Genomic DNA, 18,317 nt, shown 5'->3' with positions numbered 1-18,317 from the left:
CATACAGCTGGAGACATAGCCAAGCATGGGTTAGTCTGGGCTAAACCAAGATTTCTACCATAGCATAATTCCAAAAACGTTCCGGCCATATGACCTATTTATTCTCCTCTTGTTATTTTGCTGTAGGCTTTCCTAGGGATAAGTCTGCCAGTTTTCATTTCAACTGAAATTTCTGATAATGATGCTAAGAGTTTAACTTGTGCTTTGCATCACATGAAGCAGATTAAGTAAAAAACTCTCCCATTCCTTTGCACGTCAGCATGTATACAAAATAATAGTGCATGAGGGAAAAACAAACAAACAAAAAACCACATCAGGTTAGATCATTAAATCACATGTACCAAAATAAGCTAAATACAATTATTCTATGGAGGATGAGAAATGGAATAGGGCCAAAATGAAAGCTACTGCTTACCAGAAGACAGCAAGTTAGACTTCGTATTGTGATAGAGCTATAAATACAGCACTAACTTTCTAGAAATGCTGTATGTGCTTAATTAAAAGTAGAAGAATGCTGTAAAGAAATTAGGAGATTTCCTTCGTCACCTGTAGAAAAGCTATTAAATATGTATTCACCCAATAAACAGAAACATACGTGACCATCAAACAAGAAAATTCAAATAAGAAATAACAGGAAATATCTCGTTCACAAGAAAATCTAAAAAATGTAAGAAAAGACACATAAATGTTGAACTGTGAAAACCGATATTTAACAAATATATAAAGAACAAGAGGTCAGTGAAAGAAGATGGCAAAAAGGGGCTTCAGATCATACACAGCTGTGAAGTAGATATTCTTTTTCTTGGTATTTGAGCAAAGTGCTAGAAACAGAGTTGTTTCCTAAAGGGAGAAGCTGAAGTCTCAAAACAAACTAAGGGTGATGTTGGGACTGGTAGAAAAGAAAATAGAATAAAAACATAAATGGCTTCAGGGCCAAGCAGCCTGAGTTTCAGAATTTTGGAAGACACAGTATATGGAAGGAAGGGAAAAGGAAGGGAATGAAAGATGTGGAAGGCCTCCTGACCAACAAATGGCAAGGATGGGTAACTGGAAAGGAGAAGCAACAATAAAGAAAATCCAAACTTGGCTCCCAGAAGCAACACAAAAAGAGTAAAAGAAGAGTGAGAGAGATCACACCAGGCAGTATATATGTGAATAATTGGAAAAACCCACCTCCTTCCATATTCATAGATATTAAATGCCAAACCTGAAACATTTTTTAATTATTTTTTTTTAAGTTTAAGTAGCACAAAATAGTTTAATTGAACCAGATTAGCTGTTGTTTTTTTTTCCCCTGAAGAAATGTTTAATTGTTCCTCCAGCACAGCTATTTTGAGTTTTTGTTGCCAAGAGATAAAAGAGGAAAGAGAGGGTTCTATGAAAAAGAGAGGGGATCATAGTAAATAGTAAAAGGATATTGACTGACTTAAAAAACACTGTGTGATCATATTTTTGAAAGAAACGTGTTTTAAAACAATGTACCTAAATAAATTGCCTTTGTGCATTTTTCCTTAGAGTTTTCAGTTCGTTAAGACAAATAATAAGAGCATGAAAGGAGGCATCAAATTCATTTTTTGCTGGATAAATTGAACCATCTCTAATCACAGATGCTTATATTGCATCTACCATAAATAACTTCAGCTCTTTCACTGTGTTGTTACCAAGAAACAGAAAAAAATTGAGACCCAAAATCCTAAATCACTTTAAACATTTTGTGATTTAACATTTAAGTGATTTTAAGGCACTCAGTCTTATATACCTTAAAGAACAAGTATTGGATATTAGCTTCCAGTGAAGTGCTGTAAGTTCAATATTGAAATCCGTAAGTGATTTTTTTAAAATATTGACCTTTAAAGTTGCCATAATTAGGCAACATTTACCAAACTGCAACTCAGTATTCTCTCGTGAGTCTGTCTCCATATCCAGTTTATTTGTTCTTGGATTAGTGGCACTCAGGCTTTTCCTGGAATGAGTAGCAGTAACTTTTTTTTTTTTTTTTTGGCTATTTTCCTTCTTCAGAACACAAAACCTCAGCATGGCCTCACAAGTGAAAAAGAGGCTGAGGTTTTCCTACAGCCTATAATTTCTTCAACAGCACTTTTGTCTGGGCCACCCAGATGACATATGTGGTGCCTCAGAGCATTTTAAAGGCAAGGCACCTTCTAGACTTCATCACAGCTGCACCAGCCTCTTTGATAACCTGGAGGACAAAAGACAGAGTATCTTCATTAAATCTCAATATAACATGAATTTTGAGGGTTGCAGGTATGTTGGATGGCAGGCTTAGAATTCAAAATGATTTTTCACACATTAAAGAAATGCTCTGAAAATGGTTGAAATTCAGCTAAGACAAGTACCAGATTCTGCACATAAGAGATAAATCACCTGGACAGAATGGGAAACAGCTAAACTAGTAGTTTTTGAAAACAAGCAAATAAACAAACAGCAGTGTCTGGAGACTATAGCGTATCATGTAAATGAAAAGCATCAACCACGTTGTGCTATTTAAAAATAAAAAAAAAATATGTAGACATAACTATGAAATTCTTACAGACAGGAGCCTTCAAAGTACTTGAATTAACTTTCCTGTTTAACTTGTCACTGGTAAGACTTCAGACATCACCTTGTGTCCAGATTTGGGTGCCAGGCTTCAACAGAGACAAAGATAATTGGAGAGAGTCCGAAAAAAAAGGCAGTAAAAATGGAGAACTTAATGCTAGAGAAAACTGAACCTGTATAAAAGTGTTGAACAGGGTTGCGTTGCACAAGACAAAAAAGACTGAGGCAGGGCATAAGAACATTTTCAAGTACATAAAGTTTGTTAGAGAAATGAATTAGTCTGTTCTTGATCTCAAGGGGGGACAACATGAGAAGTAGGAAGCTCATATTATGGTATTGTAAATTCAGGTAAGACATTAAGAAATACTTTATCCATAAGGGCATTGAAGCATTGGGATAGACTGCCCATAGAGGTGATGTAGTCACCATCGCTGGAAGTCTTCAGATTAGACAGACATAGGCCAGAAATAACTCAGATATATCAGATGGAATTTCAAAGGACAGTCAGGAACTTTATTGTCCCAGGACAGTTTGGGTGAATTTATTATTAGGTCATTAATAGTGAAATAACCCCGGCATACAATATCCAGCAATGGCTGCCTTGAAACTATCAACAGCAGCCTTCTCTGCAAAGTCTGAGCATACTCAGTAACTTGAAGCCAAAGACTATATGCACAGAAAAACAAACAAACAAAACAAAAAATAACACTGTAAAACACACATTGTATTCACTAATTGCCCCAGAGAGCTCATCATCTTCTAAATAACTGGTATGAACAACACAAAGACCACTTTTGCCATGAAAGAAGTATGCATGCAAGCCTCTGTCATTAGTCCAGGTTATACATTGCAAACAGTATATTAGGATATTTCCCACTTCACATACGCTCCTCTGCCTAATACAAAAAGTATCTTTCATGGACTTTTGTTTGCCCTTTGATGGAATGCACGCTTTCTGCTTGTCAGCCCAGTACTCATTTGTCAGCCGTATTCTCAAGTTTTTCACTACTTCATAAAGATACTACAATAATTAGACTTCACGTTCCCTATATTTTTCATACTTTCATTTCTATGTTTTCTGTACGTCATACTGAAATTGTGCTCTCTTGAGATTATTTCTAAAATGGCATTGCTTGAACTGCCTGTAACTAATATTTTCAGATGTAAAAATTTTCCTTTATCAATCTTAATACATCTTCAGATAGCTGTTTTACTGTCTTGACAGTTATTATTCTGCCTTAATCTCAGTGAGAAGCAGCTTTAAAAGTCATGAAGAAATATACGCCATGAGTTGTCCGAATGAATAAATCCAGTTAAAAGCCACAGTGATCAATTCTGTAATCCAAGAACACTGTTATTGTATGAAGCAGAACCTATTTTAAAGTATTGTCTTATTTTTTTGGTATCAAGCATTTTCCAGATCTTTGTCAGCAGTTTGATACCTCATTCTGCCAGTGCCCCATATCCAAACATATCCTACAATGAATTTCTAAAAGCATGACATTAAAACAAACAAACAAACAACAACAACAAGTGGAGTTATTTCTGTTTGTTTCCTGAATGTAAAGACTCCGGGGTTTTTATGTTTTTCTCTACAGCTCATTTCTAGGATAGTTAGAAACTTTTTTTTATTTTTAAAAACGGAAGCTGAAAATTGCAGGTATTCACATAATCCTGGTGCTAGAACCTGAAGAAAAGCACCAATTGTTATGAAACTCATAAAGACTATGAGAAGAACTGGTGACATGAAAGCCCAATTAATAAAGAAGAAAACTGATGTGAGAAACTACAGCATTTTTTTTCTAAGGATGTCTATAAAACAGGAGCAACTGTGAGGTATCTCAAATGATATTTTGAAGCAGCAGAGACCTGAGTGGGTTTAAAACGTACTATTCATCAAATTGACAGAGCACTCTGAAATGCAGATAAGATTATTTGAAATACTATTACAAAATTACAAAAGGGAAAATTAATATCTATTTTCAGCAGAACACTAACAGGCATTTAGGAGAAACATGGTCCATGGGGCTTGTTAGCCATCTCTGTAAAAATATGCCAGTACCTTATGAAGTGGTTAGATGTTGTTCACTGCCTGTAACAGTAATGTTCCCCAGGCCACAGCTGCCACACGAGCTTAACTCAGAACTCCAGGCTGTATCAGAAGCTCATAAACAGAGAAGCATACTGCAGGGGATTTCGGTAAGCAGCAATCTTAAAATGACAGCATGCCTCTCTAGTTCTGAACCAGCATTCTGTACTTGAGTTTTCTGGGTTACCTCACAAAAACAATACCAAAGAGGATTACAACGTAATAGGGACTAAAACCACATCCCTAGTTTATGCCTGGAGCCTACAAGGGCTACATGGCACTGGGTATTGATATTCCTTCTAACAGGGTTTCTTCAATGTATCTTATGCTTCTTCACATCTGCTGCGCCTGTCCTACCTAAAAGCCGCTGATTGCCTGCTGCAAGCCTCCTGCTGCGGCCAGCCTAGTGGACAGTCCCAGTGGGTGAACACTCCAAGTGTCTGCAAGGCAAGGGGAGCATCTCGGGAACTAGATCCCCGTTTTCAGTGAGGGTGGCCACTGAGCCCACATGTGAGTGCCTCCAACTCCTTCAGGCAGGGAGCCTTCGTCCCACCTCCACCCCAGCAGAGTAAATTTTAGCTCTTTGGTCTTGTTAACCAAGTCAGTAACTCTATTGTAATTATAACAGGGGGCACAAAACTGGGAAAAGACAACAAAGTAATCTTGTTTAAGTCTGGAAGTTGTATGTTTGAATATACACTATATGAATATATATATATATATATGAATATATATATATATATATAATGAATGGTTTGAATATACCTGTGCCAAGTGGAAGGTATAAACCTGTTTTTCTTACTGGTTAGCTCCTACTGCGTCTGCCTCAACATATGAGAGCTGAGTATACTCCAGTGAATATATAGTACTACATCTCCTTTGCAAGCAAGTTAAAAACTATCCTTGGAAGTTAAAAACTTTCTTTTACTACACTTGTTTTGACCCTTCTTGCAAGACTGAATCTCTGCCATCTTCAGGAGACCAAAATTACAATCTGAGATACTAGACTTCAGGCAGTCAGTTAAATGGTAAATGCAACCTAATATGCTGCCTATTTCTTAGGCCACAGATTGTAAGTAGCTCAGTTCTTCAAGTACCATGCTATACTACAGGAACTAGATCTGGAAATTAACATCTTTGTCTGGTAGACTTCAACAGATGCCTTAAATCAAACTAGCACTGCAAAAATATGGTTTTATACAAACAAAAGGTTTGCTTATATAACCCTGACCTTCCAAAATCCCATTCTTATGGGGGGTTGTTACAGCTCCTCCTATAGTCCTTTGGATTGAAGTCCACCACTTCATCTAAGTGGGCTCATCTTCAGAGGAGCCATAATGCAATGTTGCCAATACTTCCAACAGTTTATGTTTACCTTCAAGCCCCAAATTCCTGTAACTTCCTGAAAATCTCAGCTTTTTTATCCTAAAAGAACTTTATAACCCCATGGATTATGCAGAAAACACTAAATGTGACCAGCATAACACAACATCTCTAAAAGCTAAGTGCGCAGAACCCAAGGAACACGCAACTTCAGAGCATCATTGCTGTTAAACCAACTTCACCCTCTGTCACAGTAGCAGTGCCACGAGCCAGAATTGTCTTCAACTGTGAGCTCGTGTGCATTTTTTGCCTGAGACTCTAATTCTTCCCTTTGGTCTCCCCATTTCTCAGATGTCACTGTTGCGGGATATGATGGCAGTGACAGCTGAGCAGCACACCATTAGAACAACCCCATCAGTTTCGTTCTGTCTGTTCAGGCTCTGGGAGAAGCTAAGTGTATCCAAGGGCATGCCTGAAGCCTGAGAGGGAAATCATGGAGTTCCTAGTACTTTATGCCAATGCTAAAGGCTTACGACCATCTAACAGTCTCCAGCTGCCCTTCATGCGGTGCTCTCTTACATGGTCTGCAGGGCGTCCCAGCCACCGTTCATCAGCAATAGAACTGGAGCCTGCCCCGGAAGGAAGGTGAGCGAGCTCAGGTTGTCTCCTCTGTACTGCGGTTTCCTAAACCTTTCTTTGCAGTATCGCTGGCCCATAGGACTGGAGGTTGTTAAGAACAATGAAAAATTGACATTGATACGGAAAGGAGCGGGCTCACGATCTGCACTCCCTCCCCCAGACCACTGTTGCTGACCCCTCTGGGGCTGTGCCCGTCGCCTTACCCTAGAGGTAGGCTCCGTTCTCCAGGGCAGGCGAATGCTACGTGTGGCATCGCCAGTACAGGGCATGCTGGGGCACCACATGGAGGGAAGCTGGCAACTGCGTGGAGCTGCTCTTGAAGAACCTGGAAATAAGGGGGAAAAATACAGACTAAAACAACAAAACGTGCAGAAATTGGCCTATGTTCTGCTTGCGTTGGTGTGCTTAGCGCTCACCCACGTCTTTGGAAAGTTTACTACAGTCTCACAGTGCTGGTAAACATTTGACTGACAAACTTCACGCTGTCCCGCCGCCAAAAAGTTTTGAAAATCTAAAACCAATCAGATGCTCCAAGTCTGTAGAGCCGGGACTAAAATCTGACAGAAGCACAGTGAAGGAGTTGTCCTGTCAACTCTTCCTGGGGGTGACAGTGACAAAGTCTGAACAAAACAAATCAGACTATGAATGTTTCCATATTCCCTCCTGATTACCTAGGCTGATTTGGAGAAAGATAAGTGCCTCTTGCAGCATGAGAAAAGCCCTGATGTCAGCTCAAAAGCCAAGGCTTCCTAACTGGGCTTGATGCATCCGGACCCACAGCCTGCTATGGGGCACCTAACCATCCTCATTTTCTGCGTCCTCGTGGCCGCAGGAGACCACGGGGCGCCTGCCCGAGAGAATTAAAAGGGGTGACAGAGTTGTGGCGGGCTGGGAGCCGAACAGGGGGCTCCCCAGCAGCGTTATTAGGGCCGTAAGGGGAAGGGCAGGCTGCGGCTCTCTCTCCAACGCGTGTCGGGGGGGGGGCCAGCCCCGCAGCGGCTCGGCACCTCCGGCCCTCCCGGGGCACGGTGCCCGGGACACGGCCGCTCTCGGGCGGCCCCCTCACCCCGGGCAGACCCCGGGGCAACCTGCCCGGCCCCCCCGCCACCGGGGGCAGGGATGCGGTCGCCTCCCTCCTTCGGCCGGCGCCCCCCCGGGTTGGGGGCGGGGGGGGGGGGGACACCCCCTCGTCCGGCCCCAGCGGGGCCTGCCCCCCCGCCCGCCGCACTCACCATATTACAGATGGAGGCGATGTTTCTGACAGTCATCGGGCTAAAGGTTGCAGCGATCCCGCACCGCCATCTTTACGAGGTGAAAACGGCCCCGCTCATGGTGGCAAGAGCGCACGGAGGCAGAGGGGGCGGCGGCGGCGGCGGCTTCGGCTCCGGGAGAAAGGCGAGAGGAGGGGACAGACAGCCCGGGCACCCCGCGTGCCCCCGGGGGGGGAAGGACCTGTCTGCCCCCCGCCTGCCTGCCCCCTTAGTGCCTCCCCGGGCCGGCGGCTTCAGCAGCGCGGCGCCGGCAGCCGCATCCCCGCTCCTCCCGCCTCTGCCGCGCCTCTGCGCCGAGCTCGCCCTTCCTCCTCCTCCTCCTCCTCCTCCTCGCCCGGCGCTCCATCGCCCGCTGGGAGGGAGGGGAAGGGAAGGCTCAGTGGCAGGCAGCAGTGTGTGGGAACGAAGGCAGAGTCGGGGCAGGACGGCACGGCCGTGACAGTGACAGCACCGCGACGCTCCGGGACCTGCTGTCTGCGCCCAGCCGGAGGGACGAGGGAGCCCAGGAGCTTGCAAACTCCATAGCGGCATAACTTGGTGCCTTCCTGCAGCCAGCAGGCGCCGGCACAGAAGTTGTGCAGGGACCGTGTCCATACCGTGATGCGTGTCACTGCTGAAGTGCTTGCTCACAAGTGTACAGCTCATGGCATTTATACAACGCTGTTCATGTCTCGGTTCATCTCCTCACCAATAAATAAAGGCCCACGCTCTTCTCCAAGGTATTTGTGTATTAAAAAGCATGAGCGTATTAGACCTACACTTGTGATAAGAGGTAAGAGGATGTTAGTTACCTAACTTGTGGCCACATGGTGAATTTGGAGAGGTGAGTATGGCACTCACCTAGGACACCGCCTCCTTTTGGAATTCCTCTTTTCATTAGAAATATCACTGTTTTCGGCAGAAACTTAAAGCCTGTACATTGTTCCTGCCCTGTGCTGAGGAAATCATTCAGAGAGCGAGCTGCTAACTTCTGTATAAGCACTTCTGCTCCTAACAGCACCTGGCAGCATGACACACTTGTGCTTGGCTACACTTTCCAATTCATCACTCCAGAACATCATAATTTCATCCAGTTTTAGAGGATTCATAATAAAAGTAGGAAGTGTGCCAGTTTAATGATTGTTTAGCACCATTTTTTTGCTCTTCAGCCACAGATCCAACCAGGAAATAAGAAACTTTCTCACTTGAAATGGGGGTCAGTGCTTTGGTATTCTGCTGGTGTTGTCACTTTCAGGACTAGAAAGTTTATTTCTGTAGTTTTTTGAAGATAAAAAAAGTGCTAAGTAAAGCAACAAATGCTAGTTGCAAACACTAGAGGAACTGCATAAATAAAGAACAGTGAACAATTGTTTCCACTCTACTGCATTGCCCTCTCTCTTCATAACAAACAACTAACCCGTGTTTCTTCAGAGGGTTAAACAAAGAGAGGGAAAACAAAGGGCTATTTATAACCTGGGAGCACTTATATAATTTGTTGAAAGGTCAAAAAATGCCTTCTGCATTTACTTTTAGATCAGTCTTTGTCTCAACTGGTTATACACTTCAACTTTTTATTTTACTATATGAAATAAGTACCTACTGTAAATATCCTCTTTTGGCTAGCTGAGGCTTGGACTTTTCTAGCACTTTCCATTTGAAGGTCTCAGACTACTCTGCAAACATTCACTCAGACTTGCCAACTTACTGGGTGGCAAGTTAATATTAGCTTAATTTACAAAGAAAATAGGCAGCAAAAATTCAGTGAGTTGTCCAAATGTGGACAAATGAGGACAGATATTACAAACCCTTCAGAATACAGAGACCACAATTTTTAAGTTGGTTTCAGTTGAGAAAAAGAAACTTCAGTGCCACTTGTTCTTCTTACACTACAGAATTTTTATTCTTTGAAAACACAAAAACATCTGGCATTCTCCTATTTTTCTGCAAGGTAAGACAGTCAGTTATACATTGTATAAATATTAGGTCAGATCATTTTGACCTTATTTGGGCTACATAAGGCCATCAGCTTTTAGTATAGTTCACCATTAACTTCAGTGGGAAAGAGCAGCTCTTGGGACTCTGTCAAAGTAATAGGAATTCATACAAGTAGGAACCACTTAAAAGTTAAACAATTGTGCTTTCCTATAGAAAAAGCAAAAAAAGAGAGAAGACAGTAGTAAATCTCATGACAATCCCTTCCTAATGTTACAAACAGAAATTTTCCATGAAGCTTGGCCCCCATTGCAGAACAGATTGGGAACTTCAGTACAGTGCCAAATGCCAGCTTGCAGCCCATGGACTGAGGCCATGGTGCATGCTTCACAGCAGGTCAACAGAAGCCACTCTATTTACTTCTGAAGTTCTAATGATAAGAGCAGGTTGTAGTCCCACAAAAAAAACATAGCTGTCCAAGGAAAATGTGTGTGTGTGTGATGGCAAGGGGGTCTGGAGTGGCCCTTAGTCCAATAAAGCCCCAACTTTCTTCTTAAAGACACTATCAGCTTTACAGCTGCCTCTACCAATTTCTTCAAATTATCTGAGTTGTTGTTTTTTTTTTTTTAATTTAAAACACGGTAATCATTATCTATAGAATCTTAGCAAGTCATATTGTTACCTACCAAATATAAAGCATAGAAGATAGAAGTTTACATTAAATTCATCTGTGAATCTAGCCTACCTTTGCTAATATAAACGTTATACCAGCTGGCAGAGAGGGAGTACTATCCCTTCCTTTTTCTCAAAAAGTCCTGTTTTACAGAAGAAAAAATGCATTTACAGCATCTGACTCCATTTCTTTTTTTTTGCCATTAAATATCAGATTCAAAGGTCCAAAGACAGCAAAAGATAGATGCAAATACACCAGAAGCCTACTGAGTAGACAAAAGGAGCTAATAGTTCACAGTTCTACAGTCATAACCATTAAACAATTTAATTTACAAGCAGGCAGTTGAGGCCTTTACAGTCAGTTTGTTGCTCGATAATGGCCTAGAGGTGTGATTATCTCATAATATCTTACTCTTGCTTTTTTCTGCTGCTAAATTACATCTCAAAAAAATGAATTAGGAGCTTTGAACAGCAACAATAAGAGAACTTCTATATATTAGGCTACTGGTTTACTGATTTACCAAATATTAATCTTCCCTTACACATTACTCAATTTAAAATATTCCCCATGTATTTCCATATGGTAGGTGCCTGTAGAATGGCCTCTTTATAAGGTACTTCAGCAAGTTCACCAGTGAACTTTACTGGCATTTTTCTTACCTACACAAAATGTGCTTTCAGTTGGAAAAACACTGTTTGAGTCTTAATCATTAAGTGTTGCCTAGAAAGAGATGACCAAATCTTCTAGCCATGGAGGTAATTTACCAAACAAGAAAAGACTCACTGAGGAAAAATAACAGAAAACATTTCTAACAGAAATGTATTGTTATTTCTGCCTCTGGAAAGGAAATAACAAGTCTGACTTGCCCTCCTCTTCTCCAAAGACTTTATTTATTATTTTTGTTCTATTCTACAGGCTCTAATTTTAACTAACATACACACTGAGAACAAACCACAAAGGATATTTTGACAGTAGACAGGCTGAAAGTGGCACTTAGTCTATTTTGAGCATGAATTTAAAATAGCCCTTTCATTTTATGTAAATTGTGGCATAAATTAATCAAATTACACTTCTATTAAATTGCATCCCACAGTTTTTGTTTTTGTTTTTCAGGCACAGTCTTATTGCATTGGACACATAGGTTAAAAAATAAAGAAATAAAATAAAGAAGGCTGCTTGGTCAGGTCCCAAATCTACCATGTGGATAGCTACTGACATCCATCAGCAAAGACCGATGACCACATCCAAGATTTTCCTTGCTTGGTTTTCCTTCATATCAGTGTGAATAGAAACAGTGAAATTGAAATGAAACATTTGTAATAATTGTGCCTTTTAAGGAGCTTGGTGTGATGTTTTCGAACAAATGAAGTTCTGACAGCTTAGAAAAGTATCAAATATCAAAGTATCAATGACCTTGAGATTAAATTCATGCATCTCTTAAAGAGACTTTGATGATTAGAGCAGCAATCTTCAAGACCTGAGCAGCTGGATTTAGATCACCAGAGAAACTTTTACAAAAATCAGCTTTAAATCCACTAAATAACACAGGCCCATAGCTGTCACTTAAAGTTCAAAATGCAAACCTCCAAATACTCTTCCCAATGACTGCCTACATCAGAGGTGCCTGGGTCTTATAATCAGACCTAACAGTCTGCTGACATGGTTGGCCAGGTGCTTGATAGTTTTTCCTGGGCACATGCAGAACCTGCTAACCCCTCACACTAGCAAAAAGCAATGGCTCAACTTCATCAAGAGGTGACCTGAGGGGGACAAAGGTAGCACATAGGTACCTGAATCTTAAGTACTGTTCTTGTAACAAATGTCCATAACTATCCTTGTCCCCAAAAATACTTCTGTGTTTGCTGGTCAATCTCCCATGATAACTGGCATGGATGGTAAAAACGTAAAGGCTGGATGCCACTTCATCCTGTTGGCTACATTACAAGGGGAGACTGATTTATCTCTTTGTAGAAAAAGTCATCACAGAGAACTCCACATGAAATAACCTGAAGCTAGGCGACTCCAAATACTCATACCCAGGGAAGGAATGTCTTACCTACAGTCATGAAGACTTCTTTTGAATCCTGAGGTTCTGACAATATAGGTATTCACAGAAGGTTTATATTTGCAACAGTGTCTCGAAGCAACTATCAAGATATAGACAGAAAAGGTAACTAAAAGTGACAAGAAAATATCTAGAACTATCCCTCAGTTGCAACTATGTGACTGCTTGTGGTCAGTTTCAGGCTGAATCAAACCAACTAACTTAGATTTGCCGATTATAATTTAAATTCTGGGATCAGAAAACTCTCAGAGATGGTGGGCCAAACTGTAATTGTCTTTCCACACATTGTAGGTAGGCAGGTAGGTTCAGGTGGCAACTCAGCATGAGACAAGAGGTGCCATTTCTCATTGAGACAGGAAGCTATGAAATATCAGCAGTATACCCACTGTGTGCAAAGCAGGAACTCCTGATGAATTCAGAACTCTGTGGGAACCAAGATGCCATGGTTCCCATCTCCTACCTCTGCTACCAATTACTAACACATGGTTCATGCTAACCTGCTTGTACTCACCATAAAACCTCTTAGCAGTGCCAGTCTGGCTGTACACCTTGGCTGAGGCGGCACAGCTGCAGTCTGCATCCAGCCAGGACATGGTGTGTGCTGACTCGCAGGGCAGCAGGCCTGGTGCCACCACACCACTCGGTGAACTCCAGCCATGCTCTGGGGACCTGCATGTGCCAGAGAGGATACCAGTGAGGGCATTAGTGGTGTGCTGGAACACCAGTGCGGGTATTAGCGTGGGCTTTAGCGTGGGCTTGAGGCTTACCTCACTATCCTTGCAGACAAATCCTAAGCCTCCTAAGGCAGGGTTTACGGGGGTTATACACAGATCAGCTGCATTTAGCCTCTGAAAACCGCCGTGCAGCTGTTATCTCACACCAAAGACACCTTTATTTGGGCATATTAGAGATCCGCAGATCTTTAATTTGTGCAGAGCTGAGCATTAGCGCCCCAGGCAGCGGCGAGCCAAGGGAAGCAGCCCACCACCAATTATCCCAGTGGGAGGCGAGGAGAGCCGGCATCACCCACCCCCTATAACGGCCGCCCCGAGGGGCGAGCCAACAGCCACTACTGCCCCCCCCCGCCTTTTCTCGAGGGGCGGTGCGAGTCACGTGTGCCGGCTCGACCAATAGGTAGCAGCACAGGGGTCTCGCGGGAGAGGCGGGCGGTATTTAAGGGCCGGGGAAGGGCTCCTCGCCCTCTTTGCCTGCCAGACGCAGACATGGTAACGTGGGTGCCTGCCCGCCGCCATCTTGGGGGGGAGGTTGGGGCGGGCGGGGTGGGGCCGCATCGCGTCTGCCATTCACATATATCTTCCCTTCAAATATATCTTCCCTTCACATATGCCCTCTCGGAGCGTGGCCGTGCTCCGAGGAGTCAACACAGGGGGATAGAGCGCCTTTCCCTCACAGAAACCCAGCGCGGAGCCGCTCTCTCCGCCCTGCATCCTGTCGTGAGGCACAAGCCGCCCCTCCCTCCGCCTCACCGGCTCCTCTCACCCACCGCGCTCACCCCTTTCTCTCTCTTTCTCCCTCCGTAGTGCTGGGCCGTGGGGAGGATGGCAACAGAAAGCGTCCCGAGGTGTCGGCGGGGCTTTGGGGAGCCCCTGAAGGCTGCTCTCTGCTCTGTGTGGGCAGGAGGCCGAGCGCCGTGGGCCTCGAGTGTTGGGGTCTGGAGTCTACCCTTTGAACACCCATAGGTAAGGAGGATGCACTGGTGAAGGGGCATCCGATGGCCCCACTTGGAAGGGACCCACAAGGTCAAATCCACCTCCTGAGTCTGCACAAGACCGCACCAGAATCAAAGGATGTTAGTGTATGTTTGTCCCCTTCTGTTCTCTACTAAATAGAGCTCCACAGACTGTTAATCTGATTCAATATAGTGTGTTTTATAAGCTTCATCAAGAAAATGACACTTTTTCTGATAACCTGCAGTGTTTGGTTGATGCAGTAGGTATTATAAATGACTTCACTCAATAAAATGGCTTTTCAAATGTGCAGAACTCAGAGCTTGCTTAGGTTTTTGGTTCCATCTTCTACAGTGTTGTAACAGTAGCTTTTGACATCCCTGGTGAGCTCTGCCTATGACTTGTTATAAGGTATAAGCAAGTATGTACAAAGTAGCAACAAGTTAGCAGGTGGTGATCTCTCTAAAACATAGAAATACTCTACTGCAGAGAAGTGTCAACACTAAAAGCAATTTAGGATTTAAAAACTGTTTTTCTAAAGAACAGCATGTTTAAAAATAGTTATGTTAGTTTAAATGATCTGAAAAGAAAAACATCTCAATAGATTAAATCATTTATGTTTTGCTCTCAATATTATTTGATAACTTCAAATAAGTGACTCTGAGATCTGGAATATGGCTTTAAGAAGGTCTAATTAGGCATGTTGTAAAAATTATACTAGAATAATTTTTGTATTTTTGTGCTATTTAGGAGATACTTAGAAATTTCATGTTTGAAATGGTCTAGATATGGATGATCACACCTAAATTGGAGGCAGTGCTCAGGACTACTTAGGAATGAATAATACCTTCTGCTAACAAGGTAAGTGCACTCTAATGTAAAGATAATACCATTTTTTCTTATGGTCAGTAATTGTAATTTACTCCCCTTTTTAGCTTTGCCCTCTTAAGTCTGGCAGTGTCTTAAGTGGCCAACACAGAGGGGTATAAAAGCTCTCTCTCAAACCCAGAGGTGAGGCTGAAACTCTTCTTTGGATCATGTTGAGAGGAACACGTGAAACCACTGAACTTAGGAAAGTTACTGAATCAACTCTAGTGCATTCAAAGTGGCTTGTAGGACTTTAACTGTCATCTGATGATAATGTTATCTAACTGTTCCATGTTAATCATATATTTCCAGAGTTTTCAAGTGTGATGGTACTGCTTGGCTGCCTAGAATGCACTTCATGAGCTTGTGTGATAAACAACTTGAGTCAAGAGTTCCTTCTAAATTGATTGGTCTCCAGGTATGTAGTGTAAAAAGAAAAAAAGCTTATCAGAATTCCATACCTACAAAAGCTGACATTATTCCCTGCCTGAAAGTGTTTAAAAAAAAAAAAAAAGAAACAAACTTGGACCACTAGAAAGCTGTGTGGAAATCTAGAATTTTTAAAACTGACTTTAGACTAGCCAATCTAAATTGGAAAGCATCTGAGGAAATTGGATCTGTTCTTTCATATCAAGCAGGTCCTATGGACTGGGATTTGTACTAATTATATGGGCATGGAAAATCCTGTCCTGTACAAATGACATGATTTGTGTTGAGAAATGCCTTTGACTTAAAGGTTAAAAGGTTAGTTTCACATAGCATGGTTGTACAGTTGAATCCTAAAATGTAGTAGTATATACATGTCCTTTTGTGTGTATGATGGTGATTACAAATTATACTTTTCTTTTATAGAGAGAAAGCCAGCATGTGCAAGGGATTAGAATTGATATTAAACATCAGCTTATGATTTGTTGAGTGGATGACTGCTGACTTCACCCAAGATTACTCCAGTTGTCTTCTGTAATGTGTTGTCTGGAAAATGGAATTGAGATAAGCAATGGCTACAGCTACACATCTTCAATGACTGTTTAAACAGGAATCTAGTTATTGGTTGAAACTGAAGTTTCTTAAAGTTCTGTAACTTATTTGTGTCTGTGTGGATTTTTTGAAATAAAACAAAGATGCTACCAGAAGCTTGTGTTCTGAAGTTTTCTCATCTAGGTGCTTCCTGTTTAAAGGCTTAACTTGCAAATTCATTGAAAAAGGCTTTCTTCTGAATGTCTGATCATGGTTTTCTAAAATTGAAAATGCAAAATCTAGATGAATTGGCCAATTTAGGAATTATTTCCTTAGGCTGTATGTAATTTGCCTGTTGTTCAACTGGTCAATAGATTGTATCAAACTTGCTAAAGATGTGTTCTCTTCAGGAACCCCATTACCTGCCTATTTTAAATTCACAAAAGAAAATGTCTGCTGCAATGTTCCTTGTAAAGAACAACTAGTCTGAAGATCTGTGAAGAGCAGGATCAATATTGTTGAGTAATTGAAAGCTTGTATTGCCTGGGCCAAAAATTATGACTTCAACATGAAATTTGAAATAGTAATTTCTATGCATTCTACTACTAGCCAATGCTTCTGTAGAATGTACAAGAAAGAATTTAAGACAAATAACTTAAGCAATTTCTTTTGACATGCAGGTCAGTGAATTAGTGCAGGTTAAGGGCCAAGCTTTCTTAAATATGCTTGGATAGATTAGAACGCTGTCTAGCAGGAAGTATATTTCTAGTTATTCTTAAAATTTCTAGTTATTTGCTTAAATATCTTAATTGGGGTGATTATTTAGTGATCTATTTTTCACAGCCTGTCAGGCTTACCTGAAATGTTATAATTTCATCTGGACTACTGTACTAATGAAAGAAAACTAAATTTCAAGTACATCCAAAAAGTATTTTAAATCTATATTAAGTTGACAATTGTCTTAATTTCAGTCCTGAGAAAAGACTATTTCCTGTCAGACATCTTATAGACATCTATCTTCTTCAGTCATGCTCAAGGACTAAATCTTAGTCTAGTCAGTCTTTGTGAATGTGCTTTCATGCCCTGGATCCATTCTGCCAGATACAGATTTTCTTGCTCTTGATTCTCTTCTGTACTTAAACACTGTAGATAGGTTACTAAAAGTGTTCTATTTTCCTTAATTATTAATCTTGTTTGATAGCTTGGGTTGGTGATTTCAGTGAGTTGTCTACACTTCCAGATCTTTCTGAAGGAAGTAGAAGTACCCCATGGTGCTTAGGGTTGGAGTTTTCCCTCACAGATTAACCAGTCATGCAAACACTGGCATTAAATTCCATCTGCTCTTCTGTCTGCAAGGTTCTCAACAGAATCGAGATCTTCTAGAGTCTCTGCAGTTCATTCGTGTTGACTTTTTCTCAACATCAATGCTGAAACAGCTCTGAAATGTTTTCACTTCTGAAAACTAGCCATTTATTTCTCTCCTTTCTGTATTAAGGACTTGTGCACTCTAAAGGTCCTTTCGTAGTAGTTGTAGGGCCCTTGGAGGATCTATTTGAAGGCTTAAAGCAGTGTCTTTGGAGTTAGGCTTTGTGCTTACTAACTCCTTCAGAGACTTGTTTTTGAGACATTTTTCAATTTCAGTGTGCATTTGATAATTCTATTTGCATGTCTTATTCTTGGTGAGTATCATTGAATTCTAATGACTTGGTCCTTATTCACAAATTTGTTCTAATAAATTTCAGACAAGTCCTTGTTGGTATCTTACATGTTAAAGCAGTGAAGCAACCAAAGGGTTTAGGATTACCATACAAATAAAGTTAAAAATTGATAATGATTAAATCAGCTCATTTGTCCTGTCCACCACTCTGTGGGGCTGTATGCCTGAGGCTATGCAGTTCACTGAAGAGAGCTGATCTGTGCGAATGCTATCCTTTAAGCAAGGTTGTAATACTAGAGTTTTTCTCTAGTCATTGGAAAAGTGAAGACTAATGGGGGGAAAAAAAGCCAGGTTTGTTGGAGAATAGTCAACAGCTTGGTTTATACCATCACAGATCAGTATTAACTAGCCTCGTTTCTGGCTAGTTGGCATCAAGACAGATTCTGTCATTATATAAACTTCTGTATGTATGGTTTGTACGTTAGGGGTTGTAAGAGGAGCTGGGAAGGGAATAAGGATGGATGAGAGCTACTACATAGCTTTTAATCTGTACATTTCTGCTTACTCTGACTATTGTTTGCAAATTTAAGAATGCTGCTTTGGCTTTTTGTTGACTAA

At 41.5% G+C, this 18,317-nt stretch overlaps 1 protein-coding gene, 2 long non-coding RNA genes and 1 other non-coding gene across 7 annotated transcripts in view; 2 read left to right on the top strand and 2 right to left on the bottom strand.

Annotated features, from left to right (window-relative positions):
* USP46 (ubiquitin specific peptidase 46) overlaps nucleotides 1-7,336 on the bottom strand; it is a 29,422-nt gene extending 22,086 nt beyond the window's left edge. The window contains 2 exon segments of the mRNA XM_040555372.1: nucleotides 6,814-6,935; nucleotides 7,282-7,336. Coding sequence (XP_040411306.1) covers nucleotides 6,814-6,935; nucleotides 7,282-7,321 — 162 coding nt within the window. The 5' untranslated portion in view covers nucleotides 7,322-7,336.
* Nucleotides 7,337-9,747: 2,411 nt separating this feature from the next.
* Nucleotides 9,748-13,785, bottom strand: LOC121069303. Of its 3 annotated transcripts, none has more exons than XR_005819378.1 (4): nucleotides 13,298-13,785; nucleotides 13,042-13,199; nucleotides 12,522-12,612; nucleotides 9,748-10,002 (listed from the first exon to the last, which is right to left on the bottom strand). It is a non-coding gene; the product is annotated as an uncharacterized LOC121069303 (long non-coding RNA). The 3 variants fall into 3 exon arrangements; XR_005819379.1 differs by lacking the exon at nucleotides 9,748-10,002 and adding an exon at nucleotides 10,038-11,734; XR_005819377.1 differs by lacking the exon at nucleotides 9,748-10,002 and having other exon boundaries at nucleotides 10,038-12,612.
* LOC121069302 lies at nucleotides 13,738-16,218 on the top strand. Of its 2 annotated transcripts, XR_005819376.1 has the most exons (5): nucleotides 13,738-13,756; nucleotides 14,072-14,230; nucleotides 14,969-15,079; nucleotides 15,398-15,503; nucleotides 15,938-16,218. It is a non-coding gene; the product is annotated as an uncharacterized LOC121069302 (long non-coding RNA). The 2 variants fall into 2 exon arrangements; XR_005819375.1 differs by lacking the exon at nucleotides 13,738-13,756 and having other exon boundaries at nucleotides 13,869-14,230.
* LOC121070286 lies at nucleotides 15,156-15,273 on the top strand. Its single transcript, XR_005819991.1, has one exon. It is a non-coding gene; the product is annotated as a small nucleolar RNA SNORA26 (small nucleolar RNA).
* Nucleotides 16,219-18,317: the final 2,099 nt, after the last annotated feature.

Source organism: Cygnus olor, chromosome 4, assembly GCF_009769625.2.
Source record: "Cygnus olor isolate bCygOlo1 chromosome 4, bCygOlo1.pri.v2, whole genome shotgun sequence".
Classification (NCBI taxonomy): domain Eukaryota; kingdom Metazoa; phylum Chordata; class Aves; order Anseriformes; family Anatidae; genus Cygnus; species Cygnus olor.
Note: the sequence above shows the minus strand (reverse complement) of the source record. Positions and strands in the feature narration are given on the sequence as shown.